Genomic DNA, 17060 nt, shown 5'->3' on the forward strand with positions numbered 1-17060 from the left:
AGAGCCAGAGCGGGAGCAGAGCAGGCAGAAGAACCAAAGCACACTACTGGGGGGAGCAGTGGGCGGCAGGAGAGGTCTGCGTGCCATGTGGGACCCTCCTTCGGGGGCCGGGTAGCAGCCGGGGATCGAACCGGCACCGCGGAGGCCTCGGGCAGCTTCGCAACCCAGTGCTCAACCGCTGCGCCACCGGGGAGGCCCTGTTTTATACAGTTTTAAAACTTGTTTTTGTTTGTTTGTTTTTTGGTGGGCACAGTCTTGAACGTAAGGGATAAAACCAAGAAATAAAAACAGGGGACAGAGCTAATAGAAAATTTATTCTTTAGTTCAATAAAATTATACAGTGAATAAAAATCTGCTGATAATGCTTTGCAACAGTGATTACATAGAGTTGGGAGTGTCTGTTTTTGGTGTGTGCATACTATGGTTCTCTTTGTGAGTGAAAAAAAGATTAATTTCATGCTCATATATTAGTCTGTTATCTTATAGTCTTTTAAAATGTTTTCTTCCTTTCCCCACAGAATCTGTCTATGATCTTCTCCCAAAGGAGTTACAGTTACCTCCGTCTAGAGAAACATCTGTAGCATCAATGAGTCAGACAAGCGGTGGTGAGGCAGGCTCGCCTCCTCCGGCTGTAGTTGCTGCTGGTATGCATTTTATTTTACTTTATTAAAGAAAACAAAGTATTATCTGGCCAACATGAACAGTGCTGGCAACATTCATATCAAAAAGAGTGTGATTTGAGGGTTTGTTTTAGGAGGTTTTAAAATACATATTTTTAACATTAAATTTTTTCAATATAATTTTCTTAATATAATTCTTATTTCTTAAATTTCACCCTGGTACATATTTTAGTACCATATCTAGAATAAACCTTTCCTTCAATGATGGAATAGCGGTTCAAGTTCATTTATTGACTGCACATTTAAAAAAGTTTGATACCAAACTATGGATGGAGAACTAATTTGAGTCCCTATTTAGCTATTATTTTAAAAAGTTTGCTAATATCAAAAAATACTTTATTTTGTGTACTCTGAAAACAGACTCAAACACTCATATTTCTCTTGTGTCTATTGCATGTTATTGTAACCTTTTTCCTAATTTAAAAACATGTAAATTATACTTATTTTAAATTCAGTTGAAAGCAATGGAAGATTTGAATGTAATATTTATATTAAGATATTTCATTATATCAAAAAATGTGGAAATATGTTTTAAATTTATCAAGTTTATTTTTGCTCAGCTCTCAAATCATGCACTTTATAATTATACAAAATTGGTTCAAATTTTGATTTTGAATCCCAATAAAAGATTGACAAGCTTATTCAGATAAGCTAATAGGAAAAAATCTTGATAAATTAGTAAGAATGCTTTCAGTAATATTAGATTGCCCAACTATAGTTCTTTTTTAGTGGGTTTATATCTGCTAAGTGTGTTGGGTTTTAAAAAAGGAAAAAAATAAGTATATTTACTCTGAAGTTTTATCTGTCCTACTAATTAGAGGTGTCTTACCTAATGTGATACCTCTCATCTTTAAAAATGGCACTTAAAGTCTATTAGAGATTTGTTTCTCATAAATTATTTTGTTAAAAAAAAAAAAACAGTGAAGTGGAAGGTTGTGATTTAAATAAGATTATTGGTACGATAGTAGAACTTCAGATATTTTTCTCTTGATAAACAATGTACCATTAACCAATCTTTCCCCTGAACTGTGTAGCCCAATATGCAGCCTTCCTGGTTAAGGGCAGGGAAACTATAAATGTAGATGAAACTTACCAGCCCTGCTCACTGTTCATGTGTTGCCAGACATATTCTAACAGATTCTGTGGATTTAATTGTGAACATTTTAAAAATTCGTAAGATAATCTGGATTCACTTTATAGCCACAGGATTATCAAATGTCTCTGAATATTTTCCTGTAATTTAAAGTTTTAAATCTATTTTAAAAATTGTACCAGAAAATAAAATAAGAAACAAATGTTTTTAATGAAGTATTTCACTTTAAATCCACAGGTAGAAATTGACTAACTGATTTCTTTTTTATCTTTTAAGATTTTTTTTTTTTAAAGATATGTTGAAACTGCATAGAACTAAAAGTCTGTTTCTTCTGTGCCTTTTAACATCTGTTGATAGTAGATCCAGTTCCTTTTAAAAAGCTGAAAAAATAATTGGCTAGGTTTGGAAAAGAAAACTTCCTTCTAAGTAATACCAAGCTCAATTTCAAAAGGTGTTATATATAAATATTGAAAGTTCTTGAATTTGGATCACTATTGGAATATTGATCCACCACATATTTGAGAAAATCTTGTCCAAATAAAGTAGGTGGAAAGCTCTGAATTGAAATATGAAAATGAAATAACTAACCAAACAAAGTGTTCCAAAGTAATAAATTCTTATTAGATGCAGAAGTTACTGACATTGTAAACATGACAAAGCGAATAAGGAGATAACCTTGACAGTTTTTCTTATATTCATATCTTGAAGGTTTCTGTGGTCTAAAACCACATCATTTGTAATTATTTTAAACATCAGTTTACATTTAGTAACCAATGTGGTCTTCTGATGTGTTATTGGTAGGCTGGAGTCTTCATATACCTTCATATACCTTTATAGATTAGAGAATTTAAATTAGAGAAGAAGGGCAATCACATATATATATATAAAATTAGTCACTTTTTTATTTGGCATGTTAACATCCTAGTGATATGACTGTCAAAGAGAAATGTTTGGTGCAAATTACCAGTTACTCAGTATTTCCTGACCAAAAGTGTCTAGGGGAAAGGCACATAAATTTAGACTTCCATGAGTTGTTGTTGTTGTTTTTTATCTATAGCATTGGCTGTTTAAATATGAAACGCGTAAATATGATGACTCTTGATGTAGTTAATTTCTTCAGAGTTTTGAAGGAGCCGGATTGGCTGCTATCAGGTATGAGGGCCTGGTGGGAACAGACTTCTAGTTCTGCCATAAAGGTTTGTGTTTCACAAGTTCTAAATCAACTTAAAATTTAGAGGCCGGGGATATAGGTATTCATGTATATACATTCTTTATTTATTAAAAGTGTATTTCTCAGATTCACCAATCTAGACTTTTTTCCTTTATAAATTACTAAGAGAATGAGTAAACATAATGCTGCTAATCCACAATCCAGAATATTGGATAAAAGAGTCCCTCAATCCTTTTTCTGCTTCTACACTACTCTCACTTTTATATACGCTCAACAATAACATCTTTTTATCTGGTAAGTCCCAGGATTAGGGGTGGGGAGACAAGGATTTGCTTCTCCTACACAGCCGCTCTCCATGTGGCCAAGTGTCAAAATCTGGGAGCTGTACCTGTGAATCACCGGTTTCAAATCTGTATTTCTCCCCATTGTTTTAAAAAACTTGTTTTTGTCCCACTGAAAAGGTGATGAAAAGAATTTCAGCTTCAGGGGCCTCCCTGGTGGCACAAGGGGTTAAGTCTCAGCATTATAAAGCTGTTGGCAGCCACTGTAGCATGAGTTCAATCCAGGCAAGGGAGGTGACCCACATGGCATAGCAGACCTCTCCTGCCTTGCCCACTGCTCACCTCAGCAGTGTATTTGACTAGATCTGCCTATTCTGGTCCCCACTCTCTCTGGTGAATCCTCTCACCCCCCGCACCTCTGGCCTATACCCTAGCTCTTGTATGTATAAATAAATCTTTAAAAGAAAAAAAGTTTGAGATTCAGTATGTAAATAAATGACATTTTAAGAAATAGACTTTCTGAGTAGTATTGTAGGTTCTCAGTATTTAAAACAGAGGACATTTTCCTAACACAGAAAGTTATGTGAATGACTTAATTATTTTGCAAAATAAGCAGTTGATCAAGAAGAAATACAAATCATGAAAGGATTCTTTTTGTTGTGGTGAATCCTATAGTATAAGTTATAAAGAACTAAAATGTAAATAGTATTTAGGAGAAACAAAAGTTTCATCAGAGTTTGGGGTATTTGAAGAGCTATAGTAGGTATTCTTTTTTTTTTTAATAGTAGATATTCTTAAATAAGTATAGAAGTATAGTTCACACACCAATCAAGCATTGCCTTAAATCTACCTGTATGTTTATCCTTAGATTTACTTAATTTAGTTAAAAGAGGAAGTCTTTCATAGAAATGAATAATAAATTTTGGTATCATTTTAAAATCATATTATTCACCTGAAGAGTTGGGGTCCTTTATTTTTGAATCATATATAGTGTTATAAACCAATGTTAGTTACCTAAATAAAAAAAAATCAAATTACTTTCTATTTGTATTCTCTGCTCAGCTTTTATTAAACTAAGATGACTGTTTTAAGTTTAAAAATTTGAGTTAAATAGTGAGTTAATGAAATCATAGGTTTTATGATTCAACCAGAGAATTTATTTTTGATATTGTGAGACTACACCTCTAGGATCAACCAGATAATCTTAAGAATAACTACTTAGTAATTCTTTTGTTTGTTTTCATAAAATTATTATTTTACTTTTAGTAAATATGTATTAGTAATCTTTTGAGAAATAATATAGTATTATTTATTTATGCATACAAGAGCTGGGGTGTATGCAGGAGGTACGGGGGTGTGTGAGAGAGGATTCATCAGAGACAGAGTGGGGAGCAGGACAGGCAGACTGACTGAAATACACTGTTTTTTTTAAAAGAAGTTCCATCTTTTTTTTTTTTTTTTTAAAGATTTATTTATTTATTTATACAAGCACTGGGTACAGTCAGAAGTGCGGGAGGGTGAGAGAATTCACCAGAGCCAGAGCAGGGAGCAGAGCAGGCAGAAGGACCGAAGTACACTGCTGAGGGGAGCAGCGGGCGGCAGGAGAGGTCTGCGCGCCATGTGGGACCCTCCTCCGGTGGCTGGGGAGCAGCCGGGGACCGAACCGGCGCTGCAGAGGCTGCGGGCAGCCTTGCAACCCAGCGCTCAACCGCTGCGCCACCGGGGAGGCCCTGAAATACACTGTTGAGGGGAGAAGCAGACAAGACAGGAGAGGTCTGCTTTGCCATGTGGTGTATTTCCCAGACTGGGGTTCCAACTCCTGCTGCAGTGGCTGCTGATAGCTTGATAATGCTGAGACTTAACCCCTTGTACCACCAGGGAGACCCTGGATCACTATAACATTTTAAGGCTGTCTTTAAGTTAATAAATTTATTATTTAAATTATTAAAATTAAGGAGCATGATTCATAATATAAATTTTCTTTTGGAAGAAACTTATTAATTAGTGATTTGAATTATCTGCCATAGCAGTTATAAAGTCTCAAGCACTTAACAATTAATAAATCTCAAGTACTTCACAAGTATTTTCTATACTTAAAGAATTCAATTGTGTGCTATTTGTATTGTGGTAGAGGACACTACGGAACTAAATTATATCCTACAATCAAAGAACAGCTATGATTTTGTTCTTTTGAGACATCTTAATCACCTACAATAAAATCATAGGAATTTCTAAACTATCCATAACAAAATTATACAAAAATTGAATTAAAGAAAGTATGTTACCATTTTTTAGTTCCTGCTACATAGTAGGAATTGTACAAGACAATTTGCATTTCAACATATCCCAATTCTCCAGGCACAGGATACCTCTCTTCTTTCCTACTGGGATCTTTCCTGCATTGGCAGTTCTTTTCTCCCTGCCAATGTACTTTTAGGAATTTATTATTGAGGGTTTTGATTAAGGAAACAAAAATGTATAAAAGTATGTGGAATATTGAGTTGAAAAAGTCATATCCCGTCTCATTTACAAGTTTAAGTAACTATAAAACAGGAATATGATTTGTAGAAGAATATCAATTTTTAATAAAAGTGATTCACAGAAGTAATTAGATAGCTCATTAAATGTATTTATTTATTAGTATTACAAAGTATTTATAGTTAGGTAATTTGGTTTTTCTTGAATTGTGCCTTTGATTCCTCTCCTTACTTACCTAGGTAAACATATTTCAGAGTTTTGACCACTTATGTTTAGTGTGCCATTCCTAAGATTAAACCCAAAGCCAAGTAACAGAAAAGATAATTCATTTGTGTGACCTATGTATTAATAATGTGAGCTAAAATAAAGTTGATCTTAGTTATTCCGTATGGCCATTCCTGCTTACAAGCATGTTGCAAATAGGTTTAAAAACTCTGTTCCTCATTCTGCTGAAATTACATAGTAAATATAAATACATACATATATATATAGAAATAATATGTGTATGTATATTTTTGCTCATATTTGCATTATTAGAATTGAAAGCAGGGCCTCCCCTGGTGGCGCAGGCGATCGAGTGCCACGCTATGAAGCTGTCCACAGCCTGCAGCGCTGGTTCGATCCTGGCCGGCCGGCGAGGGTCCCACATGGCGCGGCACGCCTCTCCTGTCTCACCTGCTGCTCCCCTCAACAGTATATTTCGTCAGTCTGCCTGTTCTGTTCCCCACTTTGTCTCTGGTAACTCTTCTCACCCTCCCGCACATCTGGCCTATACCCTGGTTCTTGTATTTAAAAAAAAAAAAAAAAAAGTATTGAAAGCATAAGCAAATCTGGGCCATAACAGTTAATTTAGAAACAACTACCAATTCAGCAGGCAGTCTGCATTATAAATTATCATTGACAATGTGTACACAAGGCCTATTCTTGCTTTAAATGTTTCCTTTTTTTAGTTTTTTTTTTATTGAGATAACATTGGTTTACAATACTGTATTATAGCATAGAATTCAAAAACTGCTCACAGATTCTCAACCATTCTTAGGCCAAACACATATATAAAATAAACACAATTTCTATTTTTTATGTGTTTTATACACTTTATATAAAGAAATTAATGCACAGATGTGAGCTTACGTTTTTATATTAACAATAAGATTGATGATATAAGCAAGAAGTATTGCTATAACAAATTGCCTTATAACAATTAGTTATATAGATAATACTAACAAAGTTGTATAAAACTCCCATCTGGGGCAGGAGTGAGGGGAATGGATTAGGGAAGGATACAATAAACACTACACCTTTCTCTGCCATTGGTCCTCTTTTTTTTTTTTTTAAAAAAGATTTATTTATTTATATAAGAACCCGGGTACAGGTCAGAGGCACGGGAGGGTGAGAGGATTCACCAGAGACAGAGCTGGGAACAGAACAGGCAGACTGACGAAATAACACTGCTGAGAGGAGCAGCGGGCGAGACAGAAGAGGTCTGCCTTGCCATGTGGGATTCTCACCCAGCCGGCCAGTATTGAACCCATGCTGCAGAGGCGGACAGCTTCACAGCGCTGCGCTCAACCACCTGCGCCATCAGGGAGGCCCTCATTTGTTCTCTTAAAAATAAATTTATACATAGTAAATAGAATTTGTTAAATAAGAGGAGAGTGTACATGGGTGTTAGTTTTAAATATTAAAGTTTTAGAAACTGGAGGTATTTATTCATCTAGTTTGGATACAATTCATTCTTCCCACTCATCATAATAAGGTATTATTGTCAATTAAAATAAATCAGAAAGTGAATGAGAAAGCGCTTTAAAGTGCCAGGACCATAAAGCCACAATCTATAGCTTGTGCATATGCTCTATCACTCACTTTCTCAGTTGGTCTCCCTCCCTCCCTCACTCCCTCCCTCCCTCCCTCCTACCACACACAAGCACACATTATAGCTTTATTTATTTCTATTTTTTCCAACATATGAAGTATAATAACATTAGCATGGATTTTGAAATCACAAAAATCTAATTTGAATCTGATTGCTATCATTTCATTTCTATTATATAGACAGTCTTTTGTGGGAGTTAAATAAATTTCTGATTTAGCCCTTGTAACTAGACAATAATACCAACTTTTTCTTGTTTATTATAAAGAAAAATATGTAAAATACTTAACATCATTTCGTAATTAGTGATCATTTAGTAAACATTCACCTCCCTTGTGTTTCTCCTTTCTTTGTTAAGGTTTAAAGATCTATCTTATTTTTATAAAATTAAACTTTTTAAAAAATTTATTTATGCATACAAGAACTGGGATGTCGGTCAGAGGTGCGAAGGGGGTGAGAGGATTCACCAGAGACAGAGTGGGGAGCAGAACAGGGAGATGGACCGAAGACACTGCTGAGGGGAGCAGCTGGTTAAACAGGAGATTAAAAATGCTGTACCATTTGGGGTAGCTCCTTGGCCAGGTAGCACACTCATGCTGCAGTGGCTGCAATAGCTTGATAGCACTGAGACTTAGCCTTTGCACCACCAGAGAGCCCCTAAAATTAAGTTTTTTGACTTTGTTCTTTGTCTTTCATTCTCACCTAATTTATTTTTGACCTTATTTTGAAGTTTTGCATGTCAGTCAAGATATAGCTACAATTGCATCATGGGATTTACTTTCTGAATTACTCTTTCCCAATGATATTGTTATAATGGGAACCCTTATAAATACAAAGAACTTAGAGAATGAATCAAAGAGAAAAATAGTTTCTGAAGGGGTGATTTGGCAAAACTGATTGTTTAAAAGTTCTTTCTAGGTTTTTAAATGAAATAAGTTGCATGATCAATTATCATAACTTCAAATAGAGCAATTTATGACTTCTTTTCTTTTTACCCATTTTTTTTTTTTACAACTGGATCGAATACTACGCTCTAATCCAGGCCCATGTAACACCTGATTAAATTAGAAGTTTTTTATGGGAGAAATAGTTTTTTTAATCACATATAAAAAATGTGAAGGTACTAGATTAAAGATGGGGAAGAGATACCTTTATTACTTTTTTTGATACCTTTATTATTTAAACTATGTTAAAATGTATCATACGATAGAGCATTGAAATGACCTTAAAAAATAGTATCCCTCGAAATAAGACAGAAGGAAGAAGAAAAATATCAGATGGTTTCACTTACAGGAGGAGTATAGGGGAACCAAATAAGGGATCAGGAAAAAAAATAACAATAGTAATAAATAAAAAAACAAAATTAGCAGGCAACTATAAATCAGAGACATTCTGCAAGGGAGGGGATGCAGAGGGATCAAAACAGGGTAGGGAAGAACACAAGGGACCAATGAATTGGTAGTGGGAATTCTATGGGGACTATACCTGAGAGGAGAAAGCACACAGTACAAAAATGAACAGTGATGTAAAATATATATGTAAATAAAAAAAAAAAAAAACCAACAGCATTCCTCAAGACCATGTTTTTCTTCCAGTTTTTTTTTCCCCCCACATCAGAAGGGTAATGTGCCGACGTCGTAACAAGGTTTAAGGGAGGCACATCTCACACAGCCGTGAGAACACCCAATCATCATGCTTATGAACCAGAAGAGGATCACCCTCCTCCAGTTCTTATTTAAGTTAATATTGTGGTCATCTGATTTTGTCTTAAAGTAACATTACCTTTGAGAGAGACAGTAGTTTTTTTTCTATTTTTAACCTGTATTTTCTGGGATCTTTGGTGTAATAAATGTAGGTATCAGCTAGTATAATTATTTCCCATTGTGTTTAAATGATTTGAGATAAAAGAGTAGTCTTTGAGGTTTAATCTCTTTATCGAGTATTAACTACTGTTATGGAGTAGTACTTAAATCTTAAATGCTAGGAAGCATCATTATCTTCCAATGGGAAAGAATTTAAGTACCCAGTTGTATAATGTTACATAGTATGTATTCCATATTGGACTTAGATTCTTTGGGTTAAAGTATATTTTAAACAGATATAGTAAAACATTACTCAGTATCAGAACACTTACACATTTTATAAGTGTTTTGTTTTTCAGGAAATGTTCTTTAGTAAATACTCTTTGAATGTAAATCATGACAACATGAAAATAATTATATTAGGGGAATTCATATTTAAAACAGAAGAGTAATTATTGTGTAGCATTAGAACCATGAATGGCAGTTTGATGGACTGGAGAAGAAATAGTGTCCAATACATTAGTGACATATTTCTCAACTTCAGCAATAGTGCTGCTTAGAGGCAGGGCCTCCCCAGTGGCGCAGCAGGTTGAACGCAGCGCTGTGAAGCTGTCCACAGCCTCTGCAGTGCCAGTTCGATTCCCAGCCAGCCGGGGAGATTCCCACATGGCACAGCAGACCTTTCCTGCCCCCCCCCACCCCCCCAGCTCCCCTCAGCAGTATATTTCGGTCATTCTGCCTGCTCTGTCTCTGGTGAGTTCTCTCACCCTCCCTCGCCTCTGGCCTGTACCCCAGAGCTTGTATAAGTAAATAAATCTTTAAAAAAAAAAAGGCTTTAGAGTTACACCTTTCATGCACAGTGGCATATATAACTTTAATGTGTAAATTTTAACTTTCTGGGGTGGGGGGGGAAATGAGAAAGTATATGAGTTACCTTAAAAATTAAAAACTTTTGGGCCTCCCCGGTGGCCCAACGGTTGAGCGCTGGGTTGCGAAGCTGCCCGCAGCCTCTGTAGCACCGGTTCGATCCCCGGCTGCTCCCCGGCCACTGGAGGAGGGTCCCATATGGCGCGCAGACCTCTCCTGCAGTGCCCGCTGCTCCCTTCAGCAGTGTACTTCCGTCCTTCTGCCTGCTCTGCTCCCCGCTCTGGCTCTGGTGAATTCTCTCACCCTCCCGTGCTTCTGACTGTACCCAGTGCTTGTATAAATAAATAAACAAACAAACAAATAAATAAATAACTCTTTAAAAAAAATTAAAAACTTTTGCTGCTAAAATACAGCTATGTTTACTGTTTGAATATATTGGTTAGGACATACTCTTTTCCACTCTTTGAAGGAGTTTGGGTAAGGACATAGCTTGAAAACACCTCTGAGAGAGAGTATTCTGGTTTATGGATTAGATTGCATTGGTAAACAGGAAAACAAATTGGTGAATATGAGTTAATAAAATTTTTGGATAAGAAATTTTCCCACATGAATTTATCTGGATGTTAATAATTTTAATTTTTAAAGTTTGTTTTTAGAACATTGCTTATTGTAGCATGTAAACTTATGTTGGGTGGGGAAAGTACAAACGGGAAATTGAAACTGTTTTAAACATGTAAATTAAATGATCAACCCTACAATTTTTGGTTTTTGTTTATCTTTTCGGTTTTTGGTTTTTTGTTGTTTTTTTTTTTGTAAAGTAATCTGGATTGCTTATTTTATATGCTGGGATGCTAGTTGTTTTTTCTATTAATACACTTAACTTGCATTCTAGCTTCGCCATTCAGAGACAGGCATCGTGTGGTGGGTTGTGTGACAGTGTCTGTCAATAGTGAAGACAAATAGTGCCAGAGACACTTAACCCATCCAATCTCACCCAGGGTATAGGTCGGTCTCGTTTTCAGACTTCTTCATAAGTCTTTCTTTCTCTTTCTTTCTCTTTCTTTCTTTCTTCCTTCCTTCCTTTCTTCTTCCTTCCTTCCTTTCTTTTTTTGTTTCTAAATAGTGGATTGATACTGATTGAAACTAAAACTTTCTGTAAAGTTTTAAACTTCACATTAATATTATAAGAAGAAAAAGAAGAAAAGTAGAAAATGAAGGTTGGCATGTAAGGTGTTGATAAAGCAGGTTTGCAGCCACTTTGTGTGTTCTAGATTTTTCATTCCCTTGGTGACATGAATGTTGGCCTTAAATTTTTTTTTCTCGGAATATCTTTCTTCTTTGATCTGAAAATATGTCTTTTGTATCTGGTGACTTTTATCAAATAAGATGTTTAGATTTGAAGTCATTGTCCCAAGTAAGAAAAATGAAATACTTAAAAAAGAATAAGATTGAACAGTGTGGTGGATTGGAAATTTAGACTGGAAATTGTGTCCAAACACCCTGTGTTGTTTTTTATTATTTTCTGGACAGTCAATAGTTTACTCCTTCTCCGTTCCACTATTGGTTTACTTAGCACACTTGCAGAATTTTATGGCTTTTGTTTTAATGGCTTTTTAAAGGAAACAACTGATTTACATCAATGTTGAAATGTTAGGAAAATATGTGCATATTTAAATGCTAGGGATCACTTTTTTTTTGGAATTTTAGTTAAATGTCATTTTTGTCATATTTTAAATTAGTGATAGGTATTTGTTTCTTTCGAGGTCTTTAAAGACCTTCTAATTTCAAAGCTTTTCTATAAAAAGTTAATATAAAGTATATCTTTTTATTGTAGTTCAAGCACTAATGTGAGTTAGTAGTTGAAATAATTTCTAGTTCACAAATCTAGAACTAATAATTCTTAATTTTAAAATAGTTTAGGCAAAGTATGTATAACATCTACATGGATTTCTATATGTGGTACCCTTTAAAATACATTTTCATCACATCAGTAGTACTTGCAAATTCTGGGATATCCATGTAAATATTATCTTCTACCCTTTTTGTTCCAACAACTTTGAATATATTATAGCGAACCTTGATGGTTCCACTAATGTCACAAACTTTAATACACACACGTGTATGTATGCATATTTAAATTCATGACCATTACTAACATTTGGTATAATAGTTGGCTACCACCTAGAACAGAACCATGAGACTTAGATATAGAACATTAAATTATGTAATGATTCCTTATAAATTTTAGATTTATCTTCTCTTTTGTGATAATAAGTTTCCATTATTAGTAACTTTTAGAAATGGTCTATCAGTTTTCCCTTTGGTATGCTGTGCTCTCTAAACTATGATCACAAAAAAATGCTATAGAAAAATACAATTCTTCTTGACTGAAAGATAATTCTTTAATAAAAGAAAAAAAATCAATGAAAATTTAATCTTAGTTAAGTGAGAGAATAATTTTAAGAAAAACTTCCAACTTGGAAAGGTTAGGGATTTAAGGAGCAAATAAAATTATAAAGTTATAAAATAGAAATACATTTTAACAATTTTTTCATTGAGAAAATAAAAGCAATTAACTAAAAGATTTATATATTAGAATTTTGTATTTTTAATATCCAGCAATTAAATATAGTCTCTGCATTCCTAACATAAAAATGGAGACTCAAACCTGGGAGAGGTAGATTTAGCATAGTTTGTTTATGAGAATTTATAAATTAAAAAAAAATACGTAGGTGAGTTCTCTGGAATATCATTTAATCTTATAGTTACTGCAAGGTCTTTGTAGATATTTTAAATACATTTACAGTATTTCCAGAAATGATCTTTTAGTACTTTTTCTGGGAATGCTTGGAAATGTCTGATTAGTGTTCAGAAATCTAAAATGTTCTTAATATTACTTTTGTGTTTATTTTCAAATGGGTAACACTAAGGGTTTTTTTCCCCCTGGAGAATTTATAAATAATACACAAGTAGGTAATTTGATTTATATATAGATTCAAGGAACGTTATTAGCACATTCTTTGTAGAAATAAAAAGAACACAATACGAAGAATTTAGTTACCTCTAAACTCTTAAGATACTTCTAAATCCTTTTCTGTGTCAGATAATGCTATTATAGGAATATATATTCTAAGCATTTTGAGTAGTAAATACTTTATTTTTTTAAGAAAAGGCCTAATGTGTCGATGATGAACACATCTGTACATTTATTTGCCAGTTTGACTTCAGTCTAAATCAACATACATGCCAAATATTGGCTTCTGTTAAAGAAATAATTTGAATTTGCACAACGTACTAGGCATTGTGCTAGCTATTAGATGGGTCTAACTTGAGAAGGGTATTATCCATGCTCTCAGGGGCCCACAGTTCCTTTTCTCCACTTCACCATCTTACCTGGTATTATTAATACTTTTAAGTGATGTCTTGCTAACCACAGTGTAACATTTTTATGGAAAGATTTTATACTTTATTATGATCATCAGAGCAACAAGTGATACTGTTATAATGAATATTTTAGTTAAAAAAATTGCCTTACTTGTTAAAATGAGCAGAATCTATAATTTAGGATCAAACTGAAGTAGTGTTTTAAAAGTATTTTTTAATTAAAGGATACTTACTGCTGTCTTCTGACAGAGTTTATGTTTTCAGTTTCATAGTTTTGTGCTAATGAACTTTTTTATCTAATAAGTATATCCAGGAAAATTCAGGTAAAATATAAAAATTTTGTACTAGGTGTCCAAGGAAAATGTGTAGAATATTTTAATATATGAAGGGTATGAGATCACAGTTTGGCATACCTGTCCCAGAACAGACATTTAAGTAGTATTATATCAATTGGATTTTATAACCATGATTGTTTTGGTAAGAAGTGCAAGATAAAATTGTGTGTACCTCAGAGAGCAATGTGAGGTTATATCTTGCAGTTTAAATTTAATTTTAATTCATAAATATCACATAACTTGCTTTTGAGTTCCTGATTGCTTTTCACATGTACTTTTCATCTGTCATGGACAGGGATCCCTGAGATGTTCATATTCTGCATTCTCATGTGCATGGTACTTAGATTCAAAAAGGGCAGGTTGGGATAAGATGCTTTATAGAAATACAAGTTCACAGCATTCATGCTGCATGCTTTGTGTGTTCCACTGCAAATATTGCATGCTGCATACTTGTATTTCTCTGAAAATGAAGAACATAGACTCATACACACAAAATTTAGTATCACTTCTGCCAATAGTTGGAACAAATGGAGGAATGTTAGATATGATATCTTTCCTGTATTTTCTAAAGTGAATTTTATGATTTTTTTTAAAATGGGGAGAATTTTATATTTAAACCCAAAGTGGCTACAAATCAGCTCCTAAACTGTCACTGACATTAGCATCTAGATTTTGTAATTTTTACAAATCTTTTAAAATATTTATTTACTAAGAAAACATTGCATTAATGCATGATACGAAATTGATGAATTTTTCTTTAAATTGGAATGCAGTTTAAAGTGACTGAATTTTCCAATTTCAGCTACTGCATTTGACAAGGATACAAACTGGAAAATGGAACTGGTATCATCTAATTGCTCTAGGTTCTTTGATTTATTAAGGTAGTTGGGAAATCGTACCATGTAACATTATATAAATTACATTATTGATGGTAATATTAATTACTGTGCTCTTCAGCCTTGACAGCAATGAAAAACTATGGGTGAACTGGATTCTTTCAAGTGATTTAAGTGTTTTGGTACATGTTTCCATTTTAAAAATAGATATTTGGCACTAAAAAATTCTTTTGATTATTTGAACATTGCCATTTTCTTACATTTCATTCTTTATAATTGATATGAATGTTGCAATTTCAATAACTGTACGTCACAACTTTAAGTTTTATCATACCACTTTAAAGCAGTGGCATATTTGGCTATAGGTAAAATTATTTTAGTTTTAAACACATCTTTTTGTTGTTACATGTTACCTATTATTTTTGTGTATGATGATTATAATCTTTCCATTTCTTATACAAGATAAAATTGTATTTCTAAAATTTTAAAACTGATAACTTCCAACCTTAACAATACTAGTGTGCCTCTGAGGTTTTGCTGTTAAGGGCTAAAGTAGTGTTTTAAATGAACTATTCTGCCAGTTGCCACACATTGTAAAAAGATCGACTTACATCTTATTTGTAAGGCATAATAGATAAATGGGTTTTTAAAAACTTTATAGGAACTAATTCTGATACTCTCCAGAGATTTTTTTGCTGCTTAGCTATTTTTTGTTAGACTTCAGCCAATAAAATTTACTGTTATTTATATCAGGAAGTTCCCTTAGTAGATAAAATCAAGCTGGTCCTTTGAAAAGAGAGGAAAAGACAGTGGTAACCAGTTGCTGACTGTGTCATCAAGTACTTTATAAGAGAGATCTGATCAATAATTAATCTTTTCTCTGTTTTTTATTCTGCCATAAAGGGTGGATTTATCTAGTATAGAGACCTTGGTGTTTACTGCCACTTAACAATTTCTGGAGACTCTCAATGGTTTACTTGTTTATCTTCTACAGCCCAGCATGTTCCAAATCAAACCTTTTTCACATTTATTCTTCTAGATTTTACAATAATCGTAGTGACGGTACCAGTTCCATTTTGCCTCCAATTCAGTTGATTATATATTTTTTTCTATTTATTTCTCATTTTATAATTGATATCTGGAATAATCAGCAGCTCTTTTCTCATTTATTTTCTCATATTTTTATTCCAGGATTTGCCTCTGAAGCAGGGAGTGTCTGCATTAAAAATGACCTGTAGTTCTCTGCTTCATAGGTTAGAAACTTATTTTAATATTTTGTGGCTAAGCACAGTCCCACTTTCAAATTCTATAATGAATTATTTAATTGGCATTGAATGTGGACCACAAGCATATATTTCATATTGGGGTTTTCTTTATTATTTTAAGTGATTAAAATTCAACAGAACACCTGGCTGAGGCAATAAAAACTTTATTCTACTTTACAATTTAAAACATTAAATTAGATTTTTAAAATCTATCAATTATAAGACAAGTAACATAATGCTATTTGGGCATTTTAAAAAATTGCATTTCTTAGGCCTTGTATTGCTTGAAGCATTTATATTCTAAAACTTAACCAAATTCCAACTATTCATTCTGGGGAAAAACAATCAGTTCAAAAATCACATTTTCAATGGGACTGCTAGCCAGCATAGGTGAAAACATGTATAGTGTATTTACTCTTAAATTGTACACCGCAGATGCTTCTTCAGCTCCCTCCTCTTCCTCCATGGGCGGTGCTTGCAGCTCCTTTACCACCTCTTCCAGCCCTACCATTTATTCTACCTCAGTCACCGACAGCAAGGCTATGCAAGTGGAGAGCTGCTCCTCAGCCTTGGGGGTAAGTAACAGAGGGGTAAGTGAAAAGCAGTTAACCAGTAACACAGTTCAGCAGCATCCATCAACACCGAAGAGGCACACAGTCTTGTACATCTCACCACCACCTGAGGACTTGCTGGATAACAGTCGGATGTCCTGCCAGGATGAGGGGTGTGGATTGGAATCAGAGCAGAGCTGCAGTATGTGGATGGAGGATTCCCCCTCCAACTTCAGTAACATGAGCACCAGTTCCTACAATGATAACACTGAGGTACCTCGTAAATCACGAAAACGAAATCCAAAGCAGAGGCCGGGGGTCAAACGACGAGATTGTGAAGAATCTAATATGGATATATTTGATGCCGACAGTGCCAAAGCACCTCACTATGTGCTTTCTCAGCTTACCACGGACAACAAAGGCAGCTCAAAAGCAGGAAATGGGTTG

The 17060-nt window shown here is 34.2% G+C and overlaps 1 protein-coding gene and 1 non-coding gene across 11 annotated transcripts in view; one reads left to right on the plus strand and one right to left on the minus strand.

Annotated features, from left to right (window-relative positions):
* NFAT5 (nuclear factor of activated T cells 5) overlaps positions 1-17060 on the plus strand; it is a 139957-nt gene that overhangs the window by 86810 nt on the left and 36087 nt on the right. For 4 of the 10 annotated variants that reach the window (XM_037516008.1, XM_037516007.2, XM_037516006.2 and 1 more), the window contains 2 exons: positions 519-644; positions 16498-17056. In XM_037516008.1, the coding sequence (XP_037371905.1) occupies positions 519-644; positions 16498-17056 (685 nt within the window). Of the gene's footprint in view, positions 1-518; positions 645-6203; positions 11460-15988; positions 16051-16497; positions 17057-17060 lie in introns of those variants that run through there. The other 6 variants (XM_054696950.1, XM_037516015.2, XM_054696953.1 and 3 more) reach the window with 5 other exon arrangements.
* On the minus strand, positions 9185-9288 carry LOC119250567 (small nucleolar RNA U13). Its single transcript, XR_005126314.1, has one exon. It is a non-coding gene; the product is annotated as a small nucleolar RNA U13 (small nucleolar RNA).

This window comes from Talpa occidentalis, unplaced genomic scaffold (assembly GCF_014898055.3).
Source record: "Talpa occidentalis isolate TD23 unplaced genomic scaffold, MPIMG_talOcc4v2.1 talOcc4.17, whole genome shotgun sequence".
NCBI classification, from domain to species: domain Eukaryota; kingdom Metazoa; phylum Chordata; class Mammalia; order Eulipotyphla; family Talpidae; genus Talpa; species Talpa occidentalis.